The following is a 17,006-nucleotide window of genomic DNA, read 5'->3' on the forward strand; positions in this document are numbered from 1 at the left end:
ATTTTCCCGAAAGACTAACCGTTTTTTAAATAACAAATAGTGTAATATTTGAGGGGCGTTTTCACCCTCTTGGAATTTGAGATTCGAGAAACCCCTCCTTATCGAACCTCTACACCCCACAGTCAATCCGTTTGCCAAAAATCAGCTTTAAACGTCAAGCAGTTTAAGCAGAATCGTAATTACTCAATGGTCATATTTTATGAAACACCCTGTATAAATTTATAAAAAATCTTAAAATATGTAAAACAACAAAATAAAATATACGTGTTTAAGAGTTTTTCCGAAAAACTCACCGGTTTTTAAATAAAAAATATTTTAATATATGAGGGAGAGTTTCACCCCCTTAGAATTCGAGTTTCGAAAAATCCCTTCTTATCGAACCTCTACACCCTAAAGTCAATCTGTTTTTCAAAAATCAGCTTTTTACGTCAAGCGCTTTAAGCAGGATCGTGATTAATCAATGACCAGATTTTTCGAAACACCCTGTATACATTTTTAAAAAATCTTAAAATATGTAAAAAAAAACAAAATAAAATATACGTGTTTAAGCGTTTTTTCGGAAACTTGACCGTTTTTTAAATAAAAAATATTGCAATATTTGAGGGGTGGTTTCACCATAGTATAAGGAAACTAGTAGTTTTACTCGTTGTCAAATCCTTTGTTCTTTTTCTGCCACTTTATATGACCTGGTTCTCGCCTCCGTAGCCGACGACGTAGCTGTATAGTCGTGGTCTATTAACTAGGCAAAGTATAGACGTGGCACTCGCCATAGTTTCACAGATATGTATTTAGGAAAATATGAGTTCACAATAAAATAAAATAAAAAAAAATGATCATCGAGTAAAAACTTGCTCGAAAACAGAATATTTTCACATTTCGTGTAGGTAACAATTCTTCTGTATCTGGAAATCTTCTGATGGGAAGAAATGCGGAAAAAATATATAATGACATATTTTTATATTATTATCTATTTCAGAGATTTTCTATGACTTTTTTTATTTAAAGCAAGTTTAATTTTCTGTAGATAACTGGATTCGGCATAAAATTATGCTATAGTACACTGTCTTTATTTAAAGCACACTGCAGTGTTGCCAATCTATTTCTTATTTACTAAAACTTTGGTTAAAAACATTATATACGAAAAGTGGTAAAAAACTAGAGTGAATATAACTTTATTAATACTTTGCTATGTTTTCTTAAACATGAAGGATATCGGAATAAATTCGTGTAGAAAAATTTACTTTATCTTATACAGGATATTTTTTATGGCGTCACCAAAATCGTAATATTTAAAAAATGTTGTATCTCATTTTTTTTAAATGCAACACCTTGTATATTATTTTTCTTTCAGATGTAGAATTAAAAGGTGAACATTTTTTGACAGGACAAGACAGACGAAGATCATATTAGGTGGCTTTGAAAAAAATTTACTGTTGAAAGAGCCATATGTAATATAATACTGCGAATATCTGCGACAGCGGTAAAAATTTAGAAACACTTTAAATTAATAAAAAAATATTCACTTTTTAATTCTGCATCTGACAGAAAAATAATATACAGAATGTCGCATTTAAAAAAGTTGAGATATACCATTTTAAATATTGCGATTTTGGTGACGCCATAAAAAATACCCAATATAGAATGATGTATATAGAATGATGTAAAATAATAAAAAAAAATCAAACTAACTTTACCATAACTTTTTTTGTGACACCCTGTATATAACAAACTATTTTAGGATACACCCCTTTATAAACCTTGAAACATATGAATAAAACTTTTTTCACATCTTCGACAACGACGACGATATTGAACTTCCTCGCACTAATGGGCCACCCTGTATATTTACGGTGGTTTAAAGCTAGGTGCGGCACTTTTCTTCCCTCAAATATAAACTCAATATCTTGTCTATAATATTTTGAATATTGTTATATTAAGACGACTTATAATAAAAAATAAATAAAAAAACATAAAAAATATAGTTCACTAAATTTATAAGAGATTATGCTATTATAAAATTCTTTCAATTAAAAAATATGAATAATTTGCGGAGACTTTAGATGTACAAAATATTTACTCTAAATTGTTTCAAAAACCAATTTATATAAATTATCTCGTAAATTATTATTGGAATGGAAATTTTATGGAAAATCCCCTGACCAAAAAATATTTTCATGTGCATATTTGAGACAACCTGTATATCTAAAAAACTATTTTTAAAATCTGCACACATGCTAAAAAAAATAATAACATTTAATTAATTACATAATATCTCAGCTTCTAAAATAAACAAATATAATTAAATGTTAATTGATAATTACTACCAGCTTGCCGATTTACATCCGATGGAAATCTAAAAAGACTCAAAGAACAATTTTTTGAATTATTTCCACAATTAATAGCAGCGCACAGTAAGGCACTCATTTTTTGTCAATCCGTCCCTGTGTTCGGATGCAACGCTCGAACCTCACAGCTCGACGGACCGAATTCAACTGAAACGCTTTGCAACCTGCCAGCTTGCAAAAACTGGCAGAAAATATTTGCGAGAGTGCAACTACTCTTTTCCTTAAACTATGGTTTCACCCTCTTGGAACTGGAATTTCGAAAAATCCCTTCTTATCGAACCTCTACACCTTATCAACCTGTATGCCAAAATTGAGCTTTTTACGTTGAGTGGTTTGAGCAGGATCGTGATTAATCATTATGTCAGTCACTTAAGGATTTTATACAGGGTGGTCCGAACTATATTCCGGAAACTTCGGCAGCATATTTTGCAGATAAAAATAAGTAAAAAAGTTTGTATAAATGTATGTCCTAAAATGCTTAGTTTCGGAGATACAGGGTGTTGAAGTTTCATTTCGATTTTTGTCAAATAATTTCTGAAGTAACGTCAATATTTGGATGAAAATTGGTGTCTGGGAGTTTTTTGATATGAGAAATTTGATTTTGATGTCAATATGACTCTTACTTGTAGAGGGCGCCACCTATATATTTTTAACTGGTTTTGAAAAGTAATAACTTTTCGTCCGTACCTGTATAAAATTACTGAGTAAAAAAATATACATTTACGATGTTTTTTACGTAAAAAAGTCTCTTGATAAAAATCGCTACGAGTAATAGTTCTCGAGATATTTGGAATCGAAATTATCAATACCTGTCATTATTTACATAAATTAAACATGTTGACTAAATAGTTATTAGACTGAAATGCCAAAAGTTCAACAGATGCTGTTTTATCATCATTTTTTCGAATAAAAATCTATGATTAATTGAAAAAAATTAAAAAGTTTCCAAATTTATAATTTTAGTCAAACTAATCAAGATTAGTTTATAGTGATAATTAGTCAAGACTATCTACTCAACATGTTTATTTTTTGTCAATAATGACATGTATTGACTGTTCCTATTCTAAATATCTTGAGGACGGTTGCTCGTACCGATTTTTACCAAGAACATGTTTTAAGTAAAAAATCACGGAAATGTATATTTTTTCACTCAGTGATTTTATGCAGGTACGGACGAAAAGTTATTACTCTTCAAAACAGTTAAAACACATGTAGGTGGCGCCCCCTACAAACAGGAGTCATATTGACATCAAAATCAAATTTCTCATGTCAAAAAACTCCCAAACACCAATTTTCATCTAAATATTGATGTTACTTCAGAAATTATTTGGTAAAAATCAAAATAAAAATGAAACTTTTACACCCTGTTTCTCCAAGCATTTTAGGACATACATTTATACGAACTTTTTTATATATTTTTATCTGCAGAATATGCTGTAGAAGTTTCCGGAATACAGTTCGGACCACCCTGTATACGAGCCCTAACAACTAAATGTTCGGACAAACAAAAATGTATTGAAAACCTTTATTTTCATAAACTGAATTATTAAATTTAAGAACTATATTAAAAATATATTAAAATGTAACATTTCTAATGAGTATTTAAATAGTTTAGTCTCTTTAAACATTAAAATAAACTGTAGGCGAATAAATAAACAAAAGCATTGCATAATATAGTGACAACTAAATGTTCGGACACTTTAATAAATTACTGTTTTATTATGGCGTTACATCGGCATGCACTTTGACAACCACGGCAAGCCTTTCTGGCATTGTTTTTATTAATGTTTGACAGAAGTCAGGGTAAAAATTTTGCCATAGTTCACTTAATATCATTGTCAAATGGGCAAAGGTTCGTTGGAGATCGTCACGCAATTTTTGTTTCGTTTTATGCCACGATATCTCGATAAGATTAATGTCCGGACTGTGCGAGGGCCATTAGAGGACCTTGATATTATTGTCCCTAAACCAATTTTTACTAGTTTTAGCTATATGGCATGCATCCCCACCTTGTTAAGATATAAAATGCATGTCCTGATAAAGGTCCCTAGCACTTGGCACAAGACTATTTTTTTTTTAATTTCTTATTATTTTGTCGCATAAAAATTGTGCCTTCTACCACCTCATACCTTTCTGGACTCATTGTGGACATACACCTTGAAGTCATAATGCTTTTAGGAAATTTTTCTGTTCTTTTGAAGTAACCTTTATCAAAAAACACTTTAGCGGTGTTCGATTATATTTATTATATCGATATTAAGTTGGCTCATATGCACATGTAATCCGTGCACACATACAATCCGTAATTATAATTTGGAATTGGAATTATCAGCATTGGAATGGGAGATAATTAAATATTGCACCTTAATATTATTTTTGTAGTTCGTGAAATTAGTCTTCCAATCCGACGCTGATAATTCCAATCGCAAACTGCAAGTGAAAAGATTACATTGCACGCATCAATGAGCTTCATCAAAGATGGCCTCAAAAGGACAGTGGAATTTCCTAAAAGCATTATGCTTTTAGGGTGTTTTAGGGTAGAAGGTACAATTAATGCGTCAAAATATCAAGAAATTTTGAAAAACACTCTTGTGCCAAGTGCGTGAGTCCTTTACCAGGACATGAATTTTATATTTCAACAGGATGGTGGTGCACGCCATACGGCTAAAATTACTAAAAAATGGTTTAGGGACAATAATATCAAGGTCCTCTCATGGCCTTCGCACAGTCTTGACCTTGTTATCGATTATGACTATGTTATCGAGACATAAAACGAAACAAAAATTGCGTGGCGATCTCGGACGAACCGTTGCCTATTTGACGAATTATGGAATCTATATTAATTGAATTATAGCAAAATTTTGGCGTATGTCAATCATTAATAAAAATAATGCCAGACAGACTTGCAGTTGTTGTAAAAACACATGCCGATGTAACGCCATATTAAAACAGTTATTTATTAAAATGTCCGAACAATTAATTGTCACTTTATTATGCACTGTGTTTGTATATTTATTCGCCTACAGTTCATTTTGATGTTTATATAAACTAAACTATTTAAATATTCATTAGAAATGTTACATTTTAATATATTTTTAATGCCGTTCTTAACTTTAATAATTCAGGTTGTAAAAATAAAGATTATCAATAAACTTTTGTTTGTCCGAACATTTAGTTGTTAGGGCTCGTATTAGTATAGATAATACTGAATCAAGAACAATTTCTTTTAGCTTATTCGTGTATATCCGTCACAGTGGCATGAGTAATTCATTTTCAGGAAAATCTGTTAGTATTATTTCTACCATCTATACTTATTACAACAAATTAAACTAAAATTCAAGTACAAAGTTGTAGTTTTGTTCTCAACTTGCATAACAGACATATCAAATGTTGATAATTATTACTTTTTGTCATAGCAACTATGATGTTATAGCATAATTGTATTAAATATATGGGTAAAAATAGAAAAAATTGGAATACACCGCAAACTAATAAAAATATGGTATATGACATACTTAATAAAAGTTGAAGAGTTTGTAAAGTCTATCATAAAAAATTATAATATATAGGGCGTACCCCCCCCCCCACTTAAAAAATTTGAGATTTTTTAATTTAAGACATTATTTAAAAGCAATGTTCTTTTATTTTTCTTAAGAGAAATCTGTAAACGATACTTTTATTAGTACCCAGGGTGGTTTCATATAAATCCATTCAACTAGTATTTATTATGCAGAGATTTAGACAAATAAAACTAGAAAAATAAAACCAAATTCGTAAACTAAACTTTGCTACAGACTACAGTATACCTAAATGTTGCTTTAAAATAACCAGAAATAATAAATAACTAGACGATTTTTAAAATAATTTTGTGTATATTTTGTTCCCCATGAGGCGCAATACCGTTGATTATAATCCGATGAATAGTAGACCGCTAATTAGTCACTGTTTCAATTTTTTTACTACATTGTAATTAATAATATTAGATAATGATTAAAACTAAATATTGTTGTGTAACTTTCGGGGAATAGTCAATTTAATTTACCATTAGTAACTGTTTTCATATCAGTTTTTCCATGTTAACTTATTTTTCTGAAGCCGCCACCCACCACAATATTTGACCTTGATTGCCTCGTGCTACTTCACAAAATAGTACGATAAATATAAGCCCGTGTAATATTATTATAGTATTTTTATTATTAACCCTTATTAACAATAAAAAACAAACAACCAATCAGGGCGCGTCTCGATCTATTTCAGGAAACGTGGGAACTCATTTTTATAACACGGGCTTATATTTATCGCACTGTTTCCAGGAATGTTTTACGAAATGTTTCCAGAAATATTTCGGGGATAGTATAGCGGCTGTTTAATGTATTTGATACAATACGATATCGGTTAAACAGTATCGATACTCGTATCGTATCGTATGGAAAAGATAGATACAAAATATCTATATCGAGAGAAAATGTATCGATACTTCAAAATATTGTATCGTAACGAACATCCCTACTAGCCAGCCGCTCCGGGGGAGCAGCTGTGGCCGGCTGCGAACAGCGCCAGCTGGATCGGGAAGCGGCGTGCCCGAGAAAGAATTGATCCGGACTTGTCACGCAAAACGATGCTGGCTGTGACTCTGGAATGCGGGTCGATTGAATTTGCCATAATTAAGGGGATGTAAAAAAATACTATAGTCTCTTTCTAAATGGCGCGGACTAATAAAATGGGAAATCCGAAATATTATAAAATTGATATTTTGATGTCGTAAATTAGTACGCTACTTTTTAATATTATTATATTATATTAAGTTAAAAGTTACAATATATAATTGTTTTTTTATATTCGAATACTATTTTTTACTAGCTTTTCAGTCAGTGATAGGAAAAGGGTAAATAAAACACATAAGGGATTTTGTATGTAAAACCTAGATGTTTATTTATTATTTTTAATGTTTTTCTTCTAATGTGTAAAAATATGTAAAGATAATTAGTCATTCTTCAAAATTGCAGTCTTTCTTCTTATCCCGTCTCCAACGGTACAAATTAATACGGCAGGTTTTACAGCGAATGCGGTTGACAGCAGTGATTTGCAGTTTTGTCCTCCTCCCATCTACTGCGGTACAAATTTATATCCAGAATTTACTGTGAATGCCGTTCGTAGCATTGGTTTGCACTTCTTCTCCTATCTCCAGCTGTAAAAATTAATACAGTTGGCAGCAGTGATTTGCAGTTTTGTCCTCCCATCTGCAGCGGTACAAATTGATATCGCAGAATTTACTGTGAATGCAGTTAGTAGCATTGATTTGCAGTCTTTCTCCTTTTCCCGTCTCCAGCTGTAAAAATTAATACAGTTGGCAGCAGTGATTTGCAGTTTTGTCCTCCTCCCATCTGCAGCGGTACAAATTGATATCGCAGAATTTACTGTGAATGCAGTTAGTAGCATTGATTTGCAGTCTTTCTCCTTTTCCCGTCTCCAGCTGTATGAATTAATACAGTTGGCAGCAGTGATTTGCAGTTTTGTCCTCCTCCCATCTGCAGTGGTACAAATTTATACGCAGAATTTACTGTGAATGCAATTGGTAGCATTGATTTGCAGTCTTTCTCTTTCTCCCGTCTCCAGCTGTAACAATTAATACAGTTGGCAGCAGTGATTTGCAGTTTTGTCCTCCCATCTGCAGCGGTACAAATTTATATCGCAAAATTTACTGTGAATGCAGTTGGTAGCATTGATTTGCAGCCTTTCTCCTTCTCCCGTCTCCAGCTGTAAAAATGAATACGGCAGGTTTTACAGTGAATGCAGTTGACAGCAATGTCAAGCAATTCAGCAATCTTAAGGTGGAGTATAATATCGTTCCAAACCTTTAGTAAAAAACAACATAACTGACAACAAACCACAATTTTGGAGCATAAATTCTTTTACCCACCCTAAAGTCACTCCATTCCCTTTCACTTTAACTCAACTACCGGTATCCTCAACCTGTAACAACCATTTCCTTGTAGTTCTTCAACACCACCTTTTTGTCAGCATCCAAATACAACATCAATATCGCATTCAGCTGCGTGGGCACACAACAAGGCTTCGGTAACTTGGCCGGATTCACCGAATTCGTCAGCAGCTGCACAATGGCGTGATTCGTCACGGTCAGGTGATCGGCAAGGGGGAATTTGCACTCACCTGAACAGTAGTACGCGTTGTACCCTGGGGGAGCTACTATCCAGTCACTCTAACCTACGTCTCCGAAGTGGACGTACATCTTGTGTCTACTGCACTGTACGTTTTCGTTTTTTTTAAGTGTTTTCTTGAGGCTCTCTTCGTTCTTCGTTTCTTCAAGTTCTTTACGTTAGCTTCTGTATTCTTTTTGTCATCTGTGAATGTGTATAACACTGGCTGAATTCTTGCCCAATCGTCTTTTGGTTCATTTAAATCCCGCTTCAGTCTAATGGTTCTTTGCATGACTTGCCCCACTGAGGATAGTGACAATAACTCCGTGGTTTTCGGAGGGGTTATCTAACCATTTTTAACAGCTTCAGTTAAGTCAAGCTTAAGACTGCCGTTGCATCTGATACAGATCTGTTTAATCTCTATAAGTCTTTTTATTGAACCATGTTTGCCTTTTATATCTGGCTTGATTTTGTTTTCGACCAGTAACCTAACGTATGCAGAATGTTGTTTTGATACGGCGTTCTTTTTCGTGTTGTACTTGATGGCATTCGGTACAAATTTATACCGCAGAATTTACTGTTAATGTAGTTGGTAGCATTTATTTGCAGTTTTTCTCCTTCTCCCGTCTCCAGCTGTAAACATTAATACGGCAAGTTTTACAGTGAATGCAGTTGGCAGCAGTGATTTGCCGTTTTGTCCTTCCATCTTCAGCAGTACAAATTTATATCGCAGAATTTACTGTGAATGTAGTTGGTAGCATTGATTTGCAGCGTTTCTCCTTCTCCCGTCTCAAGCTGTAAACATTAATACGGCAGGTTTTACAGTGAATGCAGTTGGCAGCAGTGATTTGCAATATTGTCCTCCTACTATCTGCAGCGGTACAAATTTATATCGCAGAATGTACTGTGAATGCAGTTGGTAGCATTGATTTGCAGCCTTTCTCCTTTTCCCGTCTCCAGCTGTAAACATTAATACGGCACGTTTTACAGCGAATGCAGTTGGCAGGAGTGATTTGCCGTTTTGTCCTCCTCCCATCTTCATAGGTACAAATTTACATCTCAGAATTTACTGTAAATGCAGTTGGTAGCATTGATTTGCAGCCTTTCTCCTTCACCCGTCTCCAGCTGTAAACATTACTACGGCAGGTTTTACAGTGAATGCAGTTGGCAACAGTGATTTGCAGTATTGTCCTACTATCTGCCGCGGTACAAATTTATATCGCAGAATTTACTGTAAATGCAGTTGGTAGCATTGATTTGCAGCCTTTCTCCTTCGCCCGTCTCCAGCTGTAAACATTACTACGGCAGGTTTTACAGTGAATGCAGTTGGCAACAGTGATTTGCAGTATTGTCCTCTTACTATCTGCAGCGGTACAAATTTATATCACAGAATTTACTGTGAATGCAGTTGGTAGCATTGATTTGCAGCCTTTCTCCTTCTCCCGTCTCCAGCTGTAAACATTGATACGGCAAGTTTTACTGTGAATGCAGTTGGCAGCAATAACTTGCAGTTTGGTCCTCCTACCATCTTCATAGGAACAAATTTATATCGCAGAATTTACTGTAAATGCAGTTGGTAGCATTGATTTGCAGCCTTTCTCCTTCTCCCGTCTCTAGCTGTAAACATTACTACGGCAGGTTTTACAGTGAATGCAGTTGGCAGCAGTGATTTGCCGTTTTGTCCTCCTCCCATCTTCAGCGGTACAAATTTATATCGCAGAATTTACAGTGAATGCAGTTAGCAGCAATGATTTGCAGCCTTTCTCCTTCTCCCGTCTCTAGCTGTAAACATTACTATGGCAGGTTTTACAGTGAATGCAGTTGGCAGCAGTGATTTGCCGTTTTGTCCTCCTACTATCTGCAGCGGTACAAATTTATATCGCAGAATTTACAGTGAATGCAGTTGGCAGCAATGATTTGCAGTTTTGTTCTCCTCCCATCTTCATAGGTACAAATTTATATCGCAGAATTTACTGTTAATGTAGTTGGTAGCATTGATTTGCAGCCTTTCTGCTTCTCTCGTCTCCAGCTGTACAAATTAATATGGCAGGTTTTACAGTGAATGCAGTTGGCAGCAGTGATTTGCCGTTTTTGTTCTCCTCCCATCTTCAGCGGTACAAATTCAATATATGCAAATATATGGGCCTCTAATACTGTATCCATATGAAAATAAAATATTATCATGCCTACGGCCCATTCAGTACGGCCCATTCATATATGTGTCATATGAATGTCAATGGGAAAAGTGGTGCTGTTCCATCTTTTGAAGTTGTCAGGGGCTTCTGTCAAGGCATTGAACAATCCTGGTAAGGATTCTTGGAAGTCTTCTACATGGGATTTCTTGCTGAGGGGACTGCTGATTGCGTTGGGCTTCGGACACTTGTCTACACAAGAGCAACACTCCGTATACAGATATCCCAAACAATTCAAGCAGTCCTTGCAACAAGAGCAATTGTCAAAATTAAAATCGCAAATGCACGATTCGGTCAGCAAGCATTTGCTGACTACACTGCCACATACTGCCTCGTTGCATGGTATTGCTGACTGTATGAAATATACCGTCAAAAGCATATGATATAATTCATGGTGTATCTTTTTTCTTAACTACTTTGCCTCCTTAAGGAATAATATCTTTCATCAAATTCAAAGTATACAGGTTTTAGATGTTTAGTGGATGTTAATAGATGCTTAGTTTTGATGGATGGTTAATCACTTGATCTTTAAGAAATATCGTCTTTGTGTTGCTAGCACACATCGCTGTCGCCAGCTGGAACAGGACCATACCGAAGCTGGAGGTGTTGATTATTGTGCTAAACTGGTGCGATCAAAGGAAGTCGTCGGGCAGTTAGGGCAGCGTGCTCTTGGGCCAATTCAAGAGTTTCTTGATATCGTTTGTTCGAAATCCTGCTATCCAATGATCCTTCAGCCATATATCAGGCAAGTATATGGGCTTTTAATACTGTATCCATATGAAAATAAAATATTATCATGCCTACGGCCCATTCAATACGACCCATTCATATAAACCTCGTTAGTTTTTCCACCTTATCTTCCTCTGAAAATGTATTGCATATGCTTTATGCCTAGTTCCATCCAGATTTCATTTCGATTCAGAATCACACACAATTGTCTTCTTTCCTCGTAATTCATATCATAAATGTACATTTGTGGTTTACTCGATATAATTATATCATTTTTCTCAAACAAAACAACAACATTATATTTCTGCACTTCTAAGCATTCCCTACTTTTTTTTCTATAATCATAAGTTCGTCTACTGCATAATAAAATTATTTCAATAATGTGCTGCCAAATTAATACTCCTTAAAAATCCTGTTTTCATCAATATAAATCTTCATCAAATATCAAATATATATAATCAAATCAAATAAGTTTAAAGAATTGATTTAATTTCAGTTATTTGCAAGGACGGTTGCTTTACTCTTTTTCTATTTTTTTTTCTGAAAAAAAAATTCTTTTATTTCTTTACAGATTTGATTTCGGTAGGTGTTTTTAATATATATTGAAACAATCTCATCGTTCTGCTGGTCAACCATATTTTGTTGTTTCTTGTCTGATGTAGATTTCAGAAGTACCTAATCCGTATCGTCATCGTTTTCTCCAAAATCGGGCTCATCGTCTATCTCATTGTCTTTCAGGACAATCAGCTCGTCGCTTACTGGGCAGTTGCTGCACCTGCTCTCATTTATTCCGTAATTAATGCATTTATCGCCCACGCATTCGCAGCAACCATCGTGAAACCACTTGAAACTCTCTGCTTCCATCGATTGACAGCTGGACTTGCATTTGGTCCAGCTAATGCACTGAGCCCAAAACGCTACAGTACAATTCACCGTGTATATGATCGAGCTGGGAAGTACCGATTGCTCTGCATTTTTTTGTTGGATCATAAATTTGATTTCCTTCTTGTTGTTGTAGTGTGTGATATCAATGTCAATGGGAAAAGTGGTGCTGTTCCATCTTTTGAAGTTGTCAGGGGCTTCTGTCAAGGCATTGAACAATCCTGGTAAGGATTCTTGGAAGTCTTCTACATGGGATTTCTTGCTGAGGGGACTGCTGGTTGCGTTGGGCTTCGGACACATGTCTACACAAGAGCAACACTCCGTATACAGATATCCCAAACAATTCAAGCAGTCCTTGCAACAAGAGCAATTGTCAAAATTAAAATCGCAATTGCACGATTCGGTCAGCAAGCATTTGCTGACTACACTGCCACATACTGCCTCGTTGCATAGTATTACTGACTGTATGAAATATACCGTTAAAAGCAACAGGGGTATGATGGTGTGATAATTCATGGTGTATCTTTTTTCTTAACTACTTTGCCTCCTTAAGGAATGATATCTTTCAACAAATTCAAAGTATACGGGTTTTAGATGTTTAGTGGATGTTAATAGATGCTTAGTTTTGATGGATGGTTGATCACTTGATCTTTAAGAAATATCGTCTTTCTGTTGCTAGCACACATCGCTGTCGCCAGCTGGAACAGGACCATACCGATGCTGGAGGTGTTGATTATTGTGCTAAACTGGTGCGATCAAAGGAAGTCGTCGGGCAGTTAGGGCAACGTGCTCTTGGGCCAATTCAAGAGTTTCTTGCTATCATTTGTTCGAAATCCTGCTATCCAATGATCCTTCAGCCATATATCAGGCAAGTATATGGGCTTTTAATACTGTATCCATATGAAAATAAAATATTATCATGCCTACGGCCCATTCAGTACGACCCATTCATATAAACCTTGTTAGTTTTTGCACCTTATCTTCCTCTGAAAGTGTATTGCATATGCTTTATGCCTAGTTCCATCCAGATTTTATTTCGATCCAGAATCACACACAATTGTCTTCTTTCCTCGTAATTCATATCATAAATGTACATTTGTGGTTTACTCGATATAATTATATCATTTTTCTCAAACAAAACAACAGCATTATATTTCTGCACTTCTAAGCATTCCCTTTTTTTTTCTATAATCATAAGTTCGTCTACTGCATAATAAAATTATTTCAATAATGTGCTGCCAAATTAATACTCCTTAAAAATCCTGTCTTCATCAATATAAATCTTCATCAAATATAAAATATATATAATCAAATCAAATAAGATTAAACAATCGATTTAATTTCAGTTATTTGCAAGGACGGTTGCTTTATTCTTTTTCTATTTTTTTTTTCTGAAAAAAAAATTCTTTTATTTCTTTACAGATTTGATTTCGGTAGGTGTTTTTAATATATATTTGAAACAATCTCATCGTTCTGCTGGTCTAACATATTTTATTGTTTCTTGTCTGATGTAGATTTCGGAAGTACCTAATCCGTATCGTCATCGTTTTCTCCAAAATCGGGCTCATCGTCTATGTCATTGTCTTTCAGGACAATCAGCTCGTCGCTTACTGGGCAGTTGCTGCACCTGCTCTCATTTATTCCGTAATTAATGCATTTATCTCCCACGCATTCACAGCAACCATCGTGAAACCACCTGAAACTTTCTGCTCCCATCGATTGACAGCTGGACTTGCATTTGGTCCAGCTCATGCACTGAGCCCAAAACGCTACAGTACAATTCACCGTGTATATGTTCGAGCTGGGAAGTACCGATTGCTCTACATTTTTATGTTGGATCATAAATTTGATTTCCTTCTTGTTGTTGTAGTGTGTGATATCAATGTCAATGGGAAAAGTGGTGCTGTTCCATCTTTTGAAGTTGTCAGGGGCTTCTGTCAAGGCATTGAACAATCCTGGTAAGGATTTTTGGAAGTCTTCTACATGGGATTTATTGCTGAGGGGACTGCAGGTTGCGTTGGGCTTCGGACACATATCTACACAAGAGCAACACTCCGTATACAGATATCCCAAACAATTCAAGCAGTCCTTGCAACAAGAGCAATTGTCAAAATTAAAATCACAATTGCACGATTCGGTCAGCAAGCATTTGCTGACTACACTGCCACATAGTGCCTCGTTGCATGGTATTGCTGACTGTATGAAATATACCGTCAAAAGTAACAGGGGTATGATATAATTCATGGTGTATCTTTTTTCTTAACTATTTTGCCTCCTTAAGGAATAATATCTTTCAACAATTTCAAAGTATACAGGTTTTAGATGTTTAATGGATGTTAGTAGATGCTTAGTTTTGATGGATGGTTAATCACTTGATCTTTAAGAAATATCGTCTTTGTATTGCTAGCACACATCGCTGTCGCCAGCTGGAACAGGACCATACCGAAGCTGGAGGTGTTGATTATTGTGCTAAACTGGTGCGATCAAAGGAAGTCGTCGGGCAGTTAGGGCAACGTGCTCTTGGGCCAATTCAAGAGTTTCTTGCTATCATTTGTTCGAAATCCTGCTATCCAATGATCCTTCAGCCATATATCAGGCAAGTATATGGGCTTTTAATACTGTATCCATATGAAAATAAAATATTATCATGCCTACGGCCCATTCAGTACGGCCCATTCATATAAACCTCGTTAGTTTTTCCACCTTATCTTCCTCTGAAAGTGTATTGCATATGCTTTATGCCTAGTTCCATCCAGATTTCATGTCGATCCAGAATCACACTCAATTGTCTTCTTTCCTCGTAATTCATATCATAAATGTACATTTGTGGTTTACTCGATATAATTATATCATTTTTCTCAAACAAAACAACAGCATTATATTTCTGCACTTCTAAGCATTCCCTATTTTTTTTCTATAATCATAAGTTCGTCTACTGCATAATAAAATTATTTCAATAATGTGCTGCCAAATTAATACTCCTTAAAAATCCTGTCTTCATCAATATAAATCTTCATCAAATATTAAATATATAAAATCAAATCAAATAAGTTTAAACAATTGATTTAATTTCAGTTATTTGCAAGGACGGTTGCTTTATTCTTTTTCTATTTTTTTTTTCTGAAAAAAAAATTCTTTTATTTCCTTACAGATTTGATTTCGGTAGGTGTTTTTAATATATATTGAAACAATCTCATCGTTCTGCTGGTCTACCATATTTTGTTGTTTCTTGTCTGATGTAGATTTCGGAAGTACCTAATCCGTATCGTCATCGTTTTCTCCAAAATCGGGCTCATCCTCGTCTATGTCATTGTCTTTCAGGACAATCAGCTCGTCGCTTACTGGGCAGTTGCTGCACTTGCTCTCATTTATTCCGTAATTAATGCATTTATCGCCCACGCATTCGCAGCAACCATCGTGAAACCACCTGAAACTTTCTGCTCCCATCGATTGACAGCTGGACTTGCATTTGGTCCAGCTCATGCACTGAGCCCAAAACGCTACAGTACAATTCACCGTGTATATGATCGAGCTGGGAAGTACCGATTGCTCTGCATTTTTTTGTTGGATCATAAATTTGATTTCCTTCTTGTTGTTGTAGTGTGTGATATCAATGTCAATGGGAAAAGTGGTGCTGTTCCATCTTTTGAAGTTGTCAGGGGCTTCTGTCAAGGCATTGAACAATCCTGGTAAGGATTCTTGGAAGTCTTCTACATGGGATTTCTTGCTGAGGGGACTGCTGGTTGCGTTGGGCTTCGGATACATGTCTACACAAGAGCAACACTCCGTATACAGATATCCCGAACAATTCAAGCAGTCCTTGCAACAAGAGCAATTGTCAAAATTAAAATCGCAATTGCACGATTCGGTCAGCAAGCATTTGCTGACTACACTGCCACATACTGCCTCGTTGCATGGTATTGCTGACTGTATGAAATATATCGTCAAAAGCAACAGGGGTATGATATAATTCATGGTGTATCTTTTTTCTTAACTATTTTGCCTCCTTAAGGAATAATATCTTTCAACAAATTCAAAGTATACAGGTTTTAGATGTTTAGTGGATGTTAATAGATGCTTAGTTTTGATGGATGGTTGATCACTTGATCTTTAAGAAATATCGTCTTTCTGTTGCTGGCACACATCGCTGTCGCCAGCTGGAACAGGACCATACCGAAGCTGGAGGTGTTGGTTATTGTGCTAAACTGGTGCGATCAAAGGAAGTTGTCGCGCAGCGTGCTCTTGGGCCAATTCAAGAGTTTTTTGATATCATTTGTTCGAAATCCTGCTATCCAATGATCCTTCAGCCATATATCAGGCAAGTATATGGGCTTTTAATACTGTATCCATATAAAAATAAAATATTATCATGCCATAAGTACGGTCCATCCATATAAACCTCATTAGTTCTTCTACCGTATCTGAGAATGTATTGCATATGCTTTATGCCTAGTTCCATCCAGATTTCATTTCGATCCAGAATCACACACATTTGCCTTCTTTTCTCGTAGTTATCGTAAATGTACATGTGTTGTTTACTCGATATAAATAATATATTAACGCGTAAAATCAGATTATCATACTATCCACCAATAGCAATAGCGTGTGTGAAACTACAAGAAAAATTATTAATATTACTTTTAAAAAATACAGGTGATATCGTGGGCTTTATGACGAAAAGGTGTTTTCGGTCGATTTTC

The 17,006-nt window shown here is 35.3% G+C and overlaps 2 protein-coding genes and 2 pseudogenes across 2 annotated transcripts; all 4 read right to left on the minus strand.

The window, feature by feature from the left end:
• Positions 1 to 7,482: 7,482 nt before the first annotated feature.
• Positions 7,483 to 10,196, minus strand: LOC115883407 (annotated as a pseudogene).
• A 1,532-nt stretch (positions 10,197 to 11,728) lies between these two features.
• Positions 11,729 to 13,202, minus strand: LOC115883388 (twisted gastrulation protein homolog 1-A-like). Its single transcript, XM_030901756.1, has one exon. It carries the CDS (start codon positions 12,820 to 12,822, stop codon positions 12,100 to 12,102), a length of 723 nt encoding a protein of 240 aa, XP_030757616.1. The 5' UTR covers positions 12,823 to 13,202; the 3' UTR covers positions 11,729 to 12,099.
• A 483-nt stretch (positions 13,203 to 13,685) lies between these two features.
• LOC115883393 (twisted gastrulation protein homolog 1-like) lies at positions 13,686 to 14,654 on the minus strand. Its single transcript, XM_030901759.1, has one exon. It carries the CDS (start codon positions 14,548 to 14,550, stop codon positions 13,834 to 13,836), a length of 717 nt encoding a protein of 238 aa, XP_030757619.1. The 5' UTR covers positions 14,551 to 14,654; the 3' UTR covers positions 13,686 to 13,833.
• An 826-nt stretch (positions 14,655 to 15,480) lies between these two features.
• On the minus strand, positions 15,481 to 16,358 carry LOC115883391 (annotated as a pseudogene).
• Positions 16,359 to 17,006: the final 648 nt, after the last annotated feature.

This window comes from Sitophilus oryzae, unplaced genomic scaffold (genome assembly GCF_002938485.1).
Source record: "Sitophilus oryzae breed Bouriz unplaced genomic scaffold, Soryzae_2.0 scaffold_1898_pilon_pilon, whole genome shotgun sequence".
Taxonomy (NCBI): Eukaryota; Metazoa; Arthropoda; class Insecta; order Coleoptera; family Curculionidae; genus Sitophilus; species Sitophilus oryzae.

Excerpts from the sequence above, each read along its gene's own strand:
- LOC115883388 (XM_030901756.1), bottom strand. The coding sequence starts at position 12,822 with ATGAATTATCACACCATCATACCCCTGTTGCTTTTAACGGTATATTTC.
- LOC115883393 (XM_030901759.1), bottom strand. The coding sequence starts at position 14,550 with ATGAATTATATCATACCCCTGTTACTTTTGACGGTATATTTCATACAG.